The sequence below is a fragment of the Somniosus microcephalus genome, chromosome 10 (genome assembly GCF_052327205.1).
Source record: "Somniosus microcephalus isolate GS21.2 chromosome 10, FLI_Smic_1.0, whole genome shotgun sequence".
In the NCBI taxonomy this organism is placed as follows: domain Eukaryota; kingdom Metazoa; phylum Chordata; class Chondrichthyes; order Squaliformes; family Somniosidae; genus Somniosus; species Somniosus microcephalus.
Genome location: NC_140996.1, coordinates 159277933 through 159293394, shown reverse-complemented (window position 1 = coordinate 159293394; position 15462 = coordinate 159277933). Strand labels below are relative to the sequence as shown.

The 15462-nt window shown below is 41.1% G+C and overlaps 1 protein-coding gene across 6 annotated transcripts in view; it reads right to left on the bottom strand.

The window, feature by feature from the left end:
* The window catches only part of dync2h1 (dynein cytoplasmic 2 heavy chain 1), a 996931-nt gene that overhangs the window by 699667 nt on the left and 281802 nt on the right, over positions 1 to 15462 (bottom strand). For all 6 annotated transcript variants that reach the window (XM_085999037.1, XM_085999042.1, XM_085999039.1 and 3 more), the window contains 2 exons: positions 10077 to 10185; positions 4969 to 5082 (listed from right to left, as the gene is read on the bottom strand). In XM_085999037.1, coding sequence (XP_085855163.1) covers positions 4969 to 5082; positions 10077 to 10185 — 223 coding nt within the window. The remainder of the gene's footprint in view (positions 1 to 4968; positions 5083 to 10076; positions 10186 to 15462) is intronic.

Below are 15462 nucleotides of genomic sequence, written 5' to 3'. Positions count from 1 at the left end.
GGAGCAATGGGAGGCTTTCAGAAGGGAGATTGAGATCATACAATGGCAACATGTTCCCGTAAAGGTCAAGGGTGGTTCCAAAAACCACAGGGAACCTTGGATGTCAGGGGATATACGAGAATGGATTAGGAAAAAAAGGAGGGCTTTTGGCAGATACAAAAGGCTAAAGACGGAGGAAGCCCTAGAGGAATACAAAAAGTGCAGGGGGATACTTAAAAAAGAAATTAGGAGATCAAGGAGGGGCCATGAAATAACACTGGCAGGCAAAATAAAGGAAAATCCTAAGATGTTTTATAAGTATATTAAGGGTAAGAGGATAACTAGGGAAAAAATAGGGCCCATTAGGGACAAAAGTGGCAATCTGTGTGTGGAGCCGGAAGATGTAGGAGGGGTTCTAAATGAATTTTTTGCATCTGTTTTCACTATGGAGAAGGACGATGTAGACATAGAAATAGGGCGGGGGGACTGTGATATGCTCGAACATATTAACATCGAGAGGGAGGAGGTATTGGCGGTTTTAGCTGGCCTAAAAATGGATAAATCCCCAGGCCCGGATGAAATGTATCCCAGGCTGCTGTGTGAGGCAAAGGAAGAGGTTGCGGGGGCTCTAACACATATATTCAGGACCTCTCTGGCCACAGGGGATGTGCCAGAGGACTGGAGAACCGCTAATGTAGTACCATTATTCAGGAAGGGAAGTAGGGAAAAACCGGGGAACTACAGGCCAGTGAGCCTAACATCAGTGGTAGGAAAATTATTGGAAAAAATTCTGAGGGACAAAATTTGTCTCCACTTGGAGAGGCAAGGATTAATCAGGGATAGTCAACATGGCTTTGTCAAGGGAAGATCATGTCTGACTAATCTGATTGAATTTTTTTGAGGGGGTGACTAGGTGTGTGGATGAGGGTAACACAGTGGATGTGGTATACATGGATTTCAGTAAGGCCTTCGATAAAGTCCCGCACAGGAGACTGGTCAAGAAGGTAAGAGCCCATGGAATCCAGGGTGCCTTGGCACATTGGATACAAAACTGGCTTAGTGGCAGAAGGCAGAGGGTAATGGTCGAAGGTTGTTTTTGTGACTGGAAGCCTGTGGCCAGTGGGGTACCACAGGGATTGGTGCTGGGTCCCTTGCTGTTTGTGGTCTACATTAATGACTTGGATATGAATGTAAAAGGTATGATCAGTAAGTTCGCGGATGATACAAAAATTGGTAGGGTGGTAAATAGCGAGGAGGGTAGCCTCAGTCTGCAGGACGATATAGATGGGTTGGTCAGATGGGCGGAACAGTGGCAAATGGAATTTAACCCGGAAAAGTGCGAGGTGATGCACTTTGGGGGGACTAACAAGGCAAGGGAATACACAATGAATGGAAAGACCCTAGGCAAGACGGAGGGTCAGAGGGATCTGGGTGTGCAAGTACACAGATCCCTGAAGGCGGCGGAACAGGTGGATCAGGTGGTAAAAAAGGCATATGGGATACTTGCCTTCATTAGCCGAGGCATTGAATATAAGAGCAAGGAGGTTATGATGGAGCTGTATAAAACACTGGTTAGGCCACAGCTGGAACACTGTGTGCAGTTCTGGTCGCCACACTACAGGAAGGATGTGATCGCGTTGGAGAGGGTGCAGAGGAGGTTCACCAGGATGTTACCAGGGCTGGAGCGCTTCAGCTATGAAGAGAGACTGGGCAGATTGGGTTTGTTTTCCTTGGAGCAGAGGAGGCTGAGGGGGGACATGATTGAGGTGTACAAAATTATGAGGGGCATAGATAGGATGGATGCTGAGGAGCTTTTTCCCTTAGTAGAAGGGTCAATAACTAGGGGGCATAGATTCAAGGTAAAGGGCGGGAGGTTTAGAGGGGATTTGAGAAAGAACTTTTTCACCCAGAGGGTGGTTGGAGTCTGGAACTCACTGCCTGAAAGGGTTGTGGAGGCAGGAACCCTCACAACATTTAAGAAGCATTTGGATGAGCACTTGAAATGCCATAGCATACAAGGCTACGGACCAAATGCTGGAATATGGGATTAGATTAGACAGGGCTTGATGGCCGGCGCGGACACGATGGGCCGAAGGGCCTCTATCCGTGCTGTATAACTCTATGACTCTATGACTCTAACTTGCGATCTCTTGACAGATCATCCGCATCCCCGGGAAATGGACATTTGTTGGCGGAGAGTTGAGCTATTTGCCCAACTACTGCCCAGCGAATGCCCATGAAACTCTTACGCCTGGTAAAAGCAGGCATAGGGCCATCTTTTACCAGAGTAAGGGTTTAAATAAATATTAACAGAAAATGTTTTCAATCATTTTAAAATTCAAAATCCTGTAAAAAAAACGTTTGGGTTATTTCTAGCCCCTTGAAAAATGTTTAAATTTATTTTTCGAAAAATTAAATTGTTTAAAATATTAAATTAAATTGTACTTTAATTTTAAACATGTAATTTTTTTTAAATTTCAGTATTTTTTGGGTGATTCCTATTAAGCTTACAGGGATTCCGTACGTAAATGGAATCCCCATAAGCATAATGGGAATCCCCTTTCTGATGGGTTCACGTGGCCCGGCCCAACCAAAGGACGCTTGTGAACTGCATGCGCCCCTGGGATACGTGGGCCTTTACGCAGGCCTGTAGGCATAGAGGCCCAGGAGCACGAGTCTCTGTGGATCCAGCACCATCAGGTAGGTTCATAGTTTTATTGCGGTTTGGAGGCATCCGCCTGCGGGAAGCCTCCGACTGCAAATTCAGGCCCATTATGGCTTAGATATTGTTTAGATGGCCAGATATTTGTTCAGCCCAAAATTCCAATACATATTGCTTTCCTCTACTTCATTTCTCTGCGATAAATTTTGACATTTGTAAGACATCCTTTGAATTTAAGTATATATATCAGAACTGATAAGATTAAACTACTTTAAAATGATCCGATTTAAATGTCAAAAAAACGTAAACTTGACAAGAACAGAGACACACTGGACCAATAAAGAAGCTAAGATTGGAGTTTCCTTTTGCAAACTCATTCTTTTCCATTTTACAGATAATGAGTATTTAATCAGAGGTTCCACTGTAGTTGTCAGGACTGGTTTAGTTACATCAGAAATATGCTCAGTTTCAAAAGGTACACTGAGGCTTAACTGTTTGAAGAAAAAGATAAATGTAGGAAGCAGTATTTCACTGTAAAATAAAAAGTTCATATAGTTAGATCTAGATAAAAAAAACTTTAAACAGTCTCCAATAGCTATAGCAAACCAACATCCAGATGGACCCCATGCCCAATGCTAGTCCTTGCATTGCCTAAAACAGTAGCTGGCTCCTAAGTTCAATTCCCACATTTTCCTGCCATCCCGTTATAACAGTCTTATGTGCCATCAAGAGGCTAGAGAAGTGCAAAATGTACATAATTCAACCACATTCCACAGAGGGAACAGTCTCCTGACTTTCAGTTAGGCCACCAACCAATCACATTATTTAAGGACATCGCCGTAGGCTCAGATGACGTTAGACTGCCATAAACAGCAAACAACCTTAACCCTCCCTCTACAGTTCTTTGAATGTCATCTTGCAAATCCATTTAGTGAGATGAAGAACTAAATTCACAAAAAAAACTCTGAACAAAATAGAGCATATTGCAGGAGTGAACAAAGGAAGGCTGAACAAATGTAAATAAATATAAAATAGGTTTAAGTTGAAATTGTACCATTACACATGACTGAAATTCTGTACAATGGGTAACTCCAATTTTTAAAAAAAATAGACTTTCTTTTTTGTTGAGTCATGGAGCCAAATCCTTAGCTTTATGACTCTCTGCAGCATTTTATTTTTACATTAAGAATGTCAGTGAATTTAATTCTTCTGCACAAAGTTGCAATGAGAAACAGTTTGCATGATCTACGGAGAAGCATTAGAACAATATCCACACTAGTAACTGACTTTGAACAATTTACATAGTTGGCTAAATTAATCTAGATTGGATGATAGAAATAGCAAGATGTACAGTACAAAATGTGTTCCACAAGTAAAAGGTGTCAATAACCAATTAATAAGATTTCTATTTCAGAATATCAGGTCTTACACACCTGTGTATTCTTTAGCAATGAGTATCTCCACTTACTTCATGAGATAATTAAATACTCTATGTGACATTAAAATTGGCATTCTTTTTTCAGCATATTATTTATGATAAATCCTCTAATTCTAAAACCTTAAAAATGCTTTCTTTTATTTGTCTACTATAAAATTCAGAAACAATGGATGGAAAGTTGTAGAGTTAGGGTAGACTGAAATGTGGTGCTAACAGAGACATCTTTTCAAAAGAGCAGAATAATTGATCTTTAAAATTACATAAATAAAATAATCCATAATTGTGAAAAGCATAAAAAGAACTTTAAATTCTAAAAGAATAGCATAAATAACGTGGATACACATTTTAATTGTTTTTCTTACTTAAAGGATATGCCAAAAGGGCAGGGAAATGAGACTTAGTGGATGGCTCTTTCAGAGAGCCAACACAGGTGCCACTTTGAGCTGTGAATTCTCCAATTTTATCGCAGGTCGGTTTTTACACGCACACACATATATAACACATTTTAAATTCTAAGGAATATCAATTTTAGTTTTTTTTTTTCATTTGCTCTTGTGCTGTGGGAGACACTGGCAAGGAATCATTTATTGGCCATCCCTAATTGCCATGAGGGCATGAAGAGTCAACCATATGGTATCAGACTGGTGTTCGCATGTAGACTAGACCAGGAACAGGTAGCAGGTTCCTTTCCCTGATGGACATTAGTGTATAGCTGAATTTTTACAATTACTTTTTCTGGTGCCTGCCCACAAATTACCAGATTTATTGAATTCAATTTCACAACTTTCCATGGTGGAATCTGAACACATGGGTTGCTAGTCCAGTACCATAACAACTGCACTACTGTACACTGTTGTAGCATAAAAATGTTGACTTAAATTTTACTCACTATATGAGAAGTAATTAAATATGGGTCCAGTGAATCCATCTTGTGAGGCCTGGTCTTTTAAAGGTGACAGGATTGGTTCCAGTTCTTCTGGTGTATACAGCCCAGGCACTTCACCTGACAGGAGTAAAAAAATATATATACAACCATTATGTTAGGCACCGGTTTATTTTACATATATGGTGCATCTACACAGTTGAAGTGTAACTGTGTATAGCTAAATTTGAAAGATAAAAAATATACAGCATATGTATTGAGTGCTAAACAAAAATGTGTGTATATTATAGGATCCTCATTTGGATAATAGAAGTTACTGCACTAAGTAATCTCACTATCTCAAAGCTAGCCTTGACATATGTTCTTGTATTCTTCATGTTCACCCAAGGAACTGGAAAAAGAGCCAGTCTCTCAACCACAAGAAAGAGCAGCTGGATGTAGAATCTGGACCTCTGCTTAGGAATTCAATCATGTTCCTTTTAAAGGTGAGAAAGGAGCTTTATAGGCAGTTAAAAGTGATTTAGGATCAAGACTAGTTGGGTCAGTATTATGTAACAGCGATGATTTTTATTCCTTCTCTCCTGAGCCCTATTATAATCATTTCAGAAATCAAAGGGAAAGGAAAGAATTTGCATGCAAGTGTCAGCATTGGCTCAGGGGTAGAGCTCACAACTCCGAAGCAAAGTTCAAGCCCCATTCCAGAAACCTGAGCACATAAGCTTGGCAGACATTACAGCACAATACTGAGGGAGTGCTGCACTGTTAGAGGTGCTGTCTTTCGGATGAGACGTTAAACCAAATTCCTGTCTGCTCTCTCAGGTTGACGTTGTTGGACATGTTGGAGAGTTGTATGCTGGACATCTTGGGGAGTTAAGAGTTAATAATCAAACTTCTTTGTATCTTGGAGCAACAAGCTTTCCAAGATAAACAAGATGGCTTCAAAGTGCCATGAGAAGAAAGCATGGCTTGTCTTCTGATATAGTGTCTGAGTGTCATATATGAGAAATGCTTGTGCAAGGGAATAAGTGACAGTAATGACGTCAGCCATGCGTGATTAAAGTACAACTTTCGTGGCTAATGTAATAACCATAGGTAGAGGGATCCATTAACTATAGTATAGAAAGATAACGGTTAATAAAACTACTACTCAAAGGATTCGAGAACAGTTAAGTCAGGAAGTCTTGTTTGAGGTAAGTAGCTTTGGAGCAAACAACGACAAGTGTTCACATGAATAGACTGTTTTCAAGGGATTCAGGAACAGATATGACGTGAAGCCTTATCAGTGACATGTACCTTTGATGTAGGCAAAATATGGTGTATAAAGGAGCATGGTTTTCAACAGTTCTTCAGAGGGCTTGAAAGATAGAACTAGAAACCGAAAGCCTTTCTGTGTCTTGTTGGACCGATCACCTATACTAGATATCAATAAAGTCTGCTCCATATATTCCACCATCAAGCGTCTCGTGTGTGTCTTTGTAAACCATAGAAGGAAGGAGATTGACTAACAGTTGAATGCTAACAGATCCCATGCCACTATTTGAAGAGGAGCAGGGGAGTTCTCCTGGTGTCTTTACTAACATTTCTAAAATAGATTATCTAGTCATTTGCCTTAATGTTGTTTGTGAGACTTTGCTGTGTGCAAATTGGCTGCTGTGTTTCCCTTCATTACAACAGTAACTACAATTCAAACATACTTAATTGGTTGTGAAGCGCTTTGGGACGACCTGAGGTCATGAAAGGCACTATATAAATGCAGGTTCTTTCTTTATATCCACATAATGGAGAGACAGTCGATCATAAATGAATCCAGATGACGAAACCTTGACCAAATCAGATACTGAAAGACTATGCTGGATCCTCTTCATTGTGCTAAGCTTGCGCAGAAATTTCAAATTGCACCATAACATCATGTTGGCGCACACATCACACACAGGATCTGCATAATATCACTAATCTTGATCTGAAGCTCATCCATACCTGACTTTTATAATAAATGCTCTGACCAAACCAAAACAAATCTCGCAGCACCTTCAGGGGTGAGTGGAAGAAATTGGAAGTGTGAAGGGTGCATTTCACGTGAAAGAACGAAGATTATCCCACAAGGTAGGTAATCTATTTTTCTTTTCCAGTCTAGAATCTTCTTTTCCATTTTCATTTCTTTCCCATTTAAGCATCATTCCATTCAAGGATGCTTTCTGAGCATTGAGAGTTGGTGCAGTAATAGGGGGCCGGTGTGCTGCAGATGGTAGCTCGGGTAAAGATGTCCACTAGCTGCATGTGCATCGGATGGTTTAGCAATATGCAGTTGATCATGGAACAGGTAGCAACTCCAGAGCCATCTGCAGCAGAGCCCACCATGCCAGAGGCCCTAAGCATAGTTGGTACTTCTCCCACAGAATCTTACATAGAAGTGTGAATGAGCTAACTTTTCCAGCTTTGATAGGCTTGATTATCAGCTATAGAATCCAAGGGGGAAATCTTTACTGATCTCACTGCCATCATTTGCTGTGCCGTCATGGTAATGAGTGGTCATGATGTGTCCAGCAGTAGAGACATGGCTGCAATGGGCAAGGATAGTGCTGCTTTCCACTTCAAATCCTTCTGCCAGCCTCCTCCAAAGCCTGCACAGCTGGCAGAAATGAAAGTTCTAGAAACTCAGTGCCAGAGTTAAGGCACAGTAGATGATGAACAGAAGGCATGGGGAAGATACAAAAAGGACTGCAGCCTCTTCAGAGTCCTCCTCCTGCTCTTCATGCTGGTCCTCCTTCTGCTGAAGGGTGTCTTCCTCTTCCAGGGTCTCCATGATGTTGTCTCTTTGCAAATGGAAGTTGTGCAGCATACAGCACAATACTATGATCCTTGAAATCTTAGCCGGCTGTGCTGCATCACACTGGATAGAACTGGGGGTATCATACAGCACAGCTGGCTAAGATTTCTCGTGTGGATGTATACACTTCATATACCTATGTTTAGCTTGTGTCTTGGGATAACGCAGAGATGTCATGAACCATGGTTCCAGGGGATAGCCTTGATCATCCAGGAGCCTCCACAAGGCTTGCCTTTTTGGGTCAAATATTGGTGACTTACAATGAAGGCATCGTGCCTGGGAAACAAGCATTGACTTGGACAATCCAGTACTGCTCATCACAAACATGCTGAATATTCAGAAAGTGGAATCATTTTTGATTTACAAGGTAGTTGTATTGTGCAATGGAGAATGCCAGGCTACATAGATGCAATCTGCATCTACGGGAATCTAGCCAATTGGTAAAAATTGCCAAGTTCTCTAATGTTGCTTTACTTGTCCATGGGGAAGGAAATTGCCTGCTCACACAGAAAAAGCACCCACCACTTGCTTTATACATCTATGTACTGCAGATTAACTGATGTAGTTGGTGTCACCATAGGAACTGTTGTGACTTTCACAGGCACTGACAAATGGAATGCATGTGGATATGCTCGGCAGCACTTCAATTTGCAGCAATCTGTACAGTTCTTTCACAGCTCCCTTGTGAATCGCAGCTTGCACAAGCATTGCTCTTCTGATAATTATAGGTATCTACATCTCGGTCTGTAAATGCAGGTGTAACAATACTAGTAAATAGGCACATAGCAGTTCTGATTCAACCCTCCATCAGTCCTACACTTCCTGCTCCAAAAAGCACAGAGATGAGGGGATTCCCATGGGGGAACCAATTATGGCACTATTCCAGCTGTTGGGAAAAAGTGGCTGTGCCACAACAAGTGGCAGTTAAATGACAGCAACGACATTATGCTCCTGCCCGCCAGACAACTGCTGCTTCCCACCAGTTGTGGGCGGGAGACTGACTGAGGTTATGCAAACGAAGCCCAGGAGTGAAAATCTCCCGGATCTCAGGTTCTGAGGTCAGGGCACTTCGTTGTTGGCCTCAGCCCCTGCCTGCCCGACTCTGGTCCCAAGTTAAAATTGGGGCTAAATTCTTGCAGAAATAAAATCACCCATGGGAAGTGTGCAATGTGCTAAATGGATGAGATCTGGTGTTCCAGATCTCAATTCTTTTTTCTAATCAGTTAGTCATTTTTGCCCGAAAATCTGACCAAAATCACTTATGCATTCCCAATTTTTATCAGTTGATTAATATCAGTCATTAATATAGCCCTTTTTTCATATATTCTCCTCTTCACCTCCATAAAGTATTCTGTCCTCATTTCTATTCTGAACTGCCAGTCTGTAACAAATCTGTACTGTTGTTTTAACTCCCGTTGCATTATAAACCTTCAGCCAGATTATTCCACTTGGTAGTTTTCCCTTTCCTATAGAATTTACTTCCCTTGCCTCCAAAGTGACCATCATAGAGTTCTACAGCCCCCTGTTTTCATATCTATTCGATCCTTACTAAGTACTATATCCTGCTATAACAAAAACAGAAATATGCAGGAGCTTCATTGGCACCTATAGAGAGAAAAATGCATGTTAATCATATGTTAAGTGTGAATAGCTTTAGGAGTAATGGAAATGAAAACAGCAAACAAGCAGTAAAATCGCTGGCTGAAAATACAACTACCTTCCACGTTTATCAAAAGACTCACTTTTAAGAAAGAGAACGCAACATTATTTAATGCGCCTACCATCCATTGCTCACTTCGTTTGGGCACTGAGCTTTTGTACTGCTGTTTAGCTGCTCAGATAGAATTAAGGAGCCGTCAGTTTGTTTAACACCACAGGCGCTTCCCCAACAGATTATTGTACGCTAATGCACAGCTGGTACACTGCCCAATAGAAAGAAAGGTTGTCTGCATCCAATGCTCAGCAGCAGTAATGGCACCAACATCGCTTTATTGGTTCCTTAATTTAATAAACTTCATTTGGAGTAGTATACCAGGTCAAGCATTTAGTATGTTAAAAACACTGAGTAGGCTGTAGCCTGAAGATGGACCAAATGTGTTACAGGTCTGCTACAGAAACTACTAGATAGATATACACAAGCACATAATATCATCCCAAAGAAAAGGAATACACTTTATTCATTGAAATATATTTACAAATTAAAGTGCAATAGTTCTTCAGCAGACAATAGCTCAAAGGTTGCTGACCTTTAATTATTATTTCATATAATTACAACTTAGATACAGACCTGAAGACAGGAGGCTGTTCACCATCTCAAGGAACTGAGCATGCACAAACTGGTAGTCCTCCAAGAGCAACACAACCTGATGTCCATCAAGACCTGCAAGCTGCATCACCTAGAGGGAAAGTTAAATGATGAACAATGCAACAGGGAAATGCTTACATGCTACGCACAGAACAAATTCCAACAGGTCAAGTTAAAAAAACATTAATAGGCTGCTGAGTGCAATAACAGCCAACCTGTTACTAAAGCTTCCAAGTGAAGATAATATACAATGCATGATTAATAATTAAAAGTGACATGGCTGGAGGGGTGCCTCATCATGTCTTCTAACTAGAATAGACTGTCACCAAAGAGTTAAGTTAATTTCAAGTAGATATTTTCTATTTTAATAATTTCCCTCCTTGTCAAACTGCTTGTCCGACATCCAGGACTGGATGAGCAGAAATTTCCTCCAACTAAATATTGGAAGACCGAAGCCATTATCTTCAGTCCTCACCACGAACTCAGTTCCCTCGCCACCAACTCAATCCCTCTCCCTGACAACTGTCTGAGGCTGAACCAGACGGTTTGCAACCTTGGTGTCGTATTTGACGCCGAGATGAGCTTCTGATCACATAACCGCTCCATCACGAAGACCGCCTACTTCTACCTCTGTAACATCGCCCGATTCCACCCCTGCCTCAGCTGGACTTGTTATCCACTCCCCACATTATGGCATCTCATGTAGATTATAGTCCCATCTGCTATTCTCACCTCAAAAGTATACTACCAAAGTGTCACAATGTAAGTTAAACTGTATCGGCCGTCTTTCTTCCCATTCATTTAATCTATGTCTTTGGCAGTCCTCAGTCCAGGCCACGAATTCCGATCCCCTGCAATCGATTCCATCCCTATCTCTGGTCATTGTCTCAGGCTGAATCAGACTCTTTGCAAGCTTGGAGTCCTGAGCTGAGCTCCAGACCCCAGAACCTCTCCATTAGGACTGTATGTTTCAATCTCCTGAACAGTGTCCACAGCCCCTGCTGCTGATGCACTTTAAATACCACTGTGGCCTTGCTCCAACATATCTCTGTAACCTCCCCCACCCATGAACACATTGTTCCTCCGACTCCGGTACCTTTGTAAACCCCCGTCCATCACCCAGCCTTCAGCTGCCTATGTTCTACTCTCTGGAATTCCCTCCCTAGTTGTACTGCTTCTTGGCCTTGCTTTAATACTTCAAATACATCCCCAAAACCCATCTTTTCAACCAAACCTTAGTCATCCCTCTCAACCTCTCCTGCGCTTGCCCAGTGTTCATTTTCCATAAGTCTATCCGTGAAGCAGACATTCTTTACATTAAAGGTGCAATATAAATGCAAGTTGTTGTTTTCATTGTTAAAGTTCCATTTTTCACACATGCTGCAAACAACCCCTTCTTTACAGTAACTTAAACCATTTTTTTCAGGTAAATTACCTCAGAAAAAATTGTCTGATACTTTACACAAAAGAATCCAGTTATGTTTACTGCCCTAAAGTGGTTTCCCTGGGAGTGGTGCCTGGTGAATTCATGCTCAGTAATTTTCAACTGGATGGAGTGCGGCTTTCATCTTGGCATGCACTGTGATTTGACAGTGTTGCTGTCAATCATTAAAAAATTTGGAAGTTATAGACACGGGAGCATGCTGGGAGCTGCAGGCTGCTGGTTAGTGTCTTCATCTGACGCCAGTAAGTTTGGGAGCCTCCAACAAATTTATTACATTAACAAAAAGACTGACCGTTTATAAAGCATGCTAGGATTTGTTGTTTGTAAACATTGCTCCAATGTGTCTTGAAGATGACTACTGAGGCCACAAACCTCCAGAAACCATTTCAGGAGCAGACAAAATAACTATAATTTGGTTTTGTGTAATACATCAAAACAAGGTACAGGAAACTTTTTGGTATCCGGCACCGACAGGACCGGCGTGTTGCCGGTTTATCAAAAATTCTGGATGACTGAGCGGGTTATCTACCCAGGCTATTTTTAACAAAGAAAAAATTAAAAAATCAAGAAATGTGCAGTATACAATAATTGGGTACTCACCTACAGAATGTTGTGTTAAATGGATGGTGAAAGATGCTTGATTAAGTACAGTACTGCCAGTTGATGGTAATCCATAACTCTTTAATTACTTAACAGTAAACCAAAACTTATAAACGACTGTACAGTACAGTATAAAGTACGGTGGTTGACTGTACACTTATTCCAAGCCAACTGGTTCATCAGGAATATCCATGTCAGCTGGGTTATCAGGATCATGCAGTTCAACAGATTCTTCAGGCACTTCCACTGCTTCAACTCTTTTGGAAGCTTTCCTAAACATGTCCCGGATGTCTGCTTGCTTAGTGGACTCTTGCCTTCTTTGTAGAAAGGTGGAATGCAGAATATGGAGGTGCATAACTTCTTGGGCAGAATAGCAAGAATGGCTTTCAGCAAATTTAAGTAATGAAACAAAATCTTCTGCAGCTTTAGCCCAAGAAATCTCATCCTCTTCAGTTTCCATCTCACTTTCCTTTTCTTTCTTTGGATTCAAAACATTCTCCATTATTTCATCATCACTTAGCATATGCACAACAGCAACTTCTCTATCTGCATCAACCCACTGCTCAATATCACATTCACTGAGGTGACATAGAGGGTTTCCTGGGCCTACATTTTTCACCATGCCAGCCATTTCCATTACTGTAGTCCTCCTCGGACGAATATTGAACCCATGAAATTCCTCCTCTGAAGAAGAACCTTCAGCAAACATTACAGAAGGCCACAATTTGCGCCAGGCTTGTCTCAAAGTGTGACCTTTCACCAAGTTCCAGGAACATGCAACATTAAAGATGGCATCTTTAAGATTGTATTCCTTCTGAAATGCGTGAATACCTGTATTGTCATCTTGGCTTATCAGTTTACGTAGGAAGTCTTTCTTGTAACGACACTTGAGATTTTGGATAACGCCCTGGTCCATGGGTTGTATGAGAGAAGTTACATTTGGTGGCAAATAAATGGTGAAAATATTTCCCGAAACCAACTCGGATTCATGCGGATGGGCTCTACAATTATCAAGCAATAAAATGCATTTGCTATCTTCAGGTTTCCCTATTCTATGGAAATGTTCCCTCACAGATGGTACAAAAATATGATGGAACCAATTCAAAAAGATTTCCTTATCCATCCAAGCATTTCTTTTTTGTACTCAACAAGTAAGTGCCTCACATTTTTAAATGCACGGGGATTTTTATACTTCCCAATGACAAGAAGTTTAACCCAGTGTGATCCAGCAGCGTTCGCACATGTTAGCACGGTTACACGATCTTTATTTTTCTTGAAACCTGAAGCATTAGCCTCACTAGCCCCAGCAAGCGTTGATTCTGGCAAAAACTTCCAAAATAAGCCAGTTTCATCGGCATTGTATAGCTGTGCTGGCGACAAATCATGTTGCTGCACAATCCGATTGAAATAATCACAGTATTCTTCTGCGGCGTCGTGATCAGCTGATTTCTTCTCCCCGGAAATATCGAGTCGTCGTATCCCGTGCCGTACCTTGAAGCACATTAGCCATCCATCAGAGAAAGCACACTTGTCAGTGAGCTCCATCTTTGCGTAGAAATCCTTCGCTTTTTCGATTAGCATGGGTCCGGAAATCGGAACACCCTCTGAACGCTTAAGAGAAAACCACTCATAAAGCACGGTATCCAGCTCTTCAAGCTTAGGCTTACGAAGCGTACGCCGTTTCTCTACACTCTTAGATGTCTCCGAGCTTGAATAAAACTTGAGCAGCTTATCCTTCTGCGATTTAATGTCGTAGATTATTGACAAACCGATTTTGAATTCATTCATAATGTTGATACGCTTCTCTCCCCTTTCTAGTCGTTGGCATATATCGATTTTCTGTTTTAAAGTTAACACCACTCTCTTCCTTTTGCTTGGACCAACTTTTGGGATTTCCATAATGCAATCCAATGAGACACACAGTACTGTACCCCCGAAAAATGGTGGATCAGAAGAGACTATCGGCAGCGTGGGAGAGTCAGACTCCTGATGCAGGGTTTTTGAGGTGTTCCGACTTCCGATAGCGCCAAGAGGCCGCGTAGTGGCAGTTTGGAGAACTACCCCCCACTGAATAACTCGACCACCGCGGGAGACTCGGACTCGGCAACATTGCCAGTTATTGAGGTGTTGTTTTCGGAGCGAGAATTTTGCCGGTTAATAGAGGATTCCGGATATTTAGGTGCCATTTAAACGAAAGTTTCCTGTAAAGCATGACCTCGTCAACTCTTTCCTTAAACATCTTTGCTTAAAAACAAAAATGTATTTATTCTGTAATTAAGGTGTTGTTTATTCAGCAAATACAGTCTGTCATATGTGTGACAAATGAAATGTTGTACGTTGAAATTTGGCACTGTTTAATCTCATTGAAACGTATAATATTCTGACAGGGCTAGACAAACTGGATGCAGGGAGGATGTTTCCTCTGGCTGGGGGGTCCAGAACAAAGGGTCTCAGGATACGGGGTTGGACATTTAGGACTGAGATGAGGAGAAATTTCTTCACTCAGAGGGTGGTGAACCTGTGGAGTTCTCTGCCACAGAAGGCTGTGGAGGCCAAGTCACTGAATATATTTAAGAAGGAAATAGATAGGTTTCTAGACGCAAAAGGCATCAAGGGGTATGGGGAGAGAGCGGGAATATGGAATTGAGATAGAGGATCAGCCACGATCATATTGAATGGCGGAGCAGGCTCGAAGGGCCGAATGGCCTACTCCTGCTCCTATTTTTTCTATGTTTCTATGTTTCTTTCTATCTTTACTATTTGTAATGTGTTTTAAATGGTTATTTTATTTGCATTTCTTATGTTGTTCTCAAATCCCCAAAATAATCAGCAAAAAACCATAATTAGCAGAAATTCTGGATGCACTGTACCATTATTCAAGTTTGAAGGCAGGCTCTGAATAGAATCCCTTAATTTTTTAAGCAAACCTTTTGTTAAGCAGTGTTGCAGAGATGTTTAATAAAAAAAAAAAAAAAAAAAAAAAATTTAAACAAAGAAATTTAACTAGGAAAGCGCAGACTGTGCGCCAAGAACCGAACACCGACACCAATGCAAAAAGACTGAAGAAAAGTACAAAATGTTTGCCATAAAGAACTGGGAATAGATTAATTTCTACTAAATTAAAAAAGCACAGTGAAATGTGAAGCCATTAAATGATCAACAAACTGAAGGAGTTTTTCCTTATGTGAAACAACATTAGAACTGCTGCTAACAGTAAGAAAAATAGAACAGGGATGGAATTCCAGAACATTAATGTTACAGTCACTTGATAATCAATATTAGACATAATTAGAAGGCAACATTGGATTAATTTTTGGGCTATCC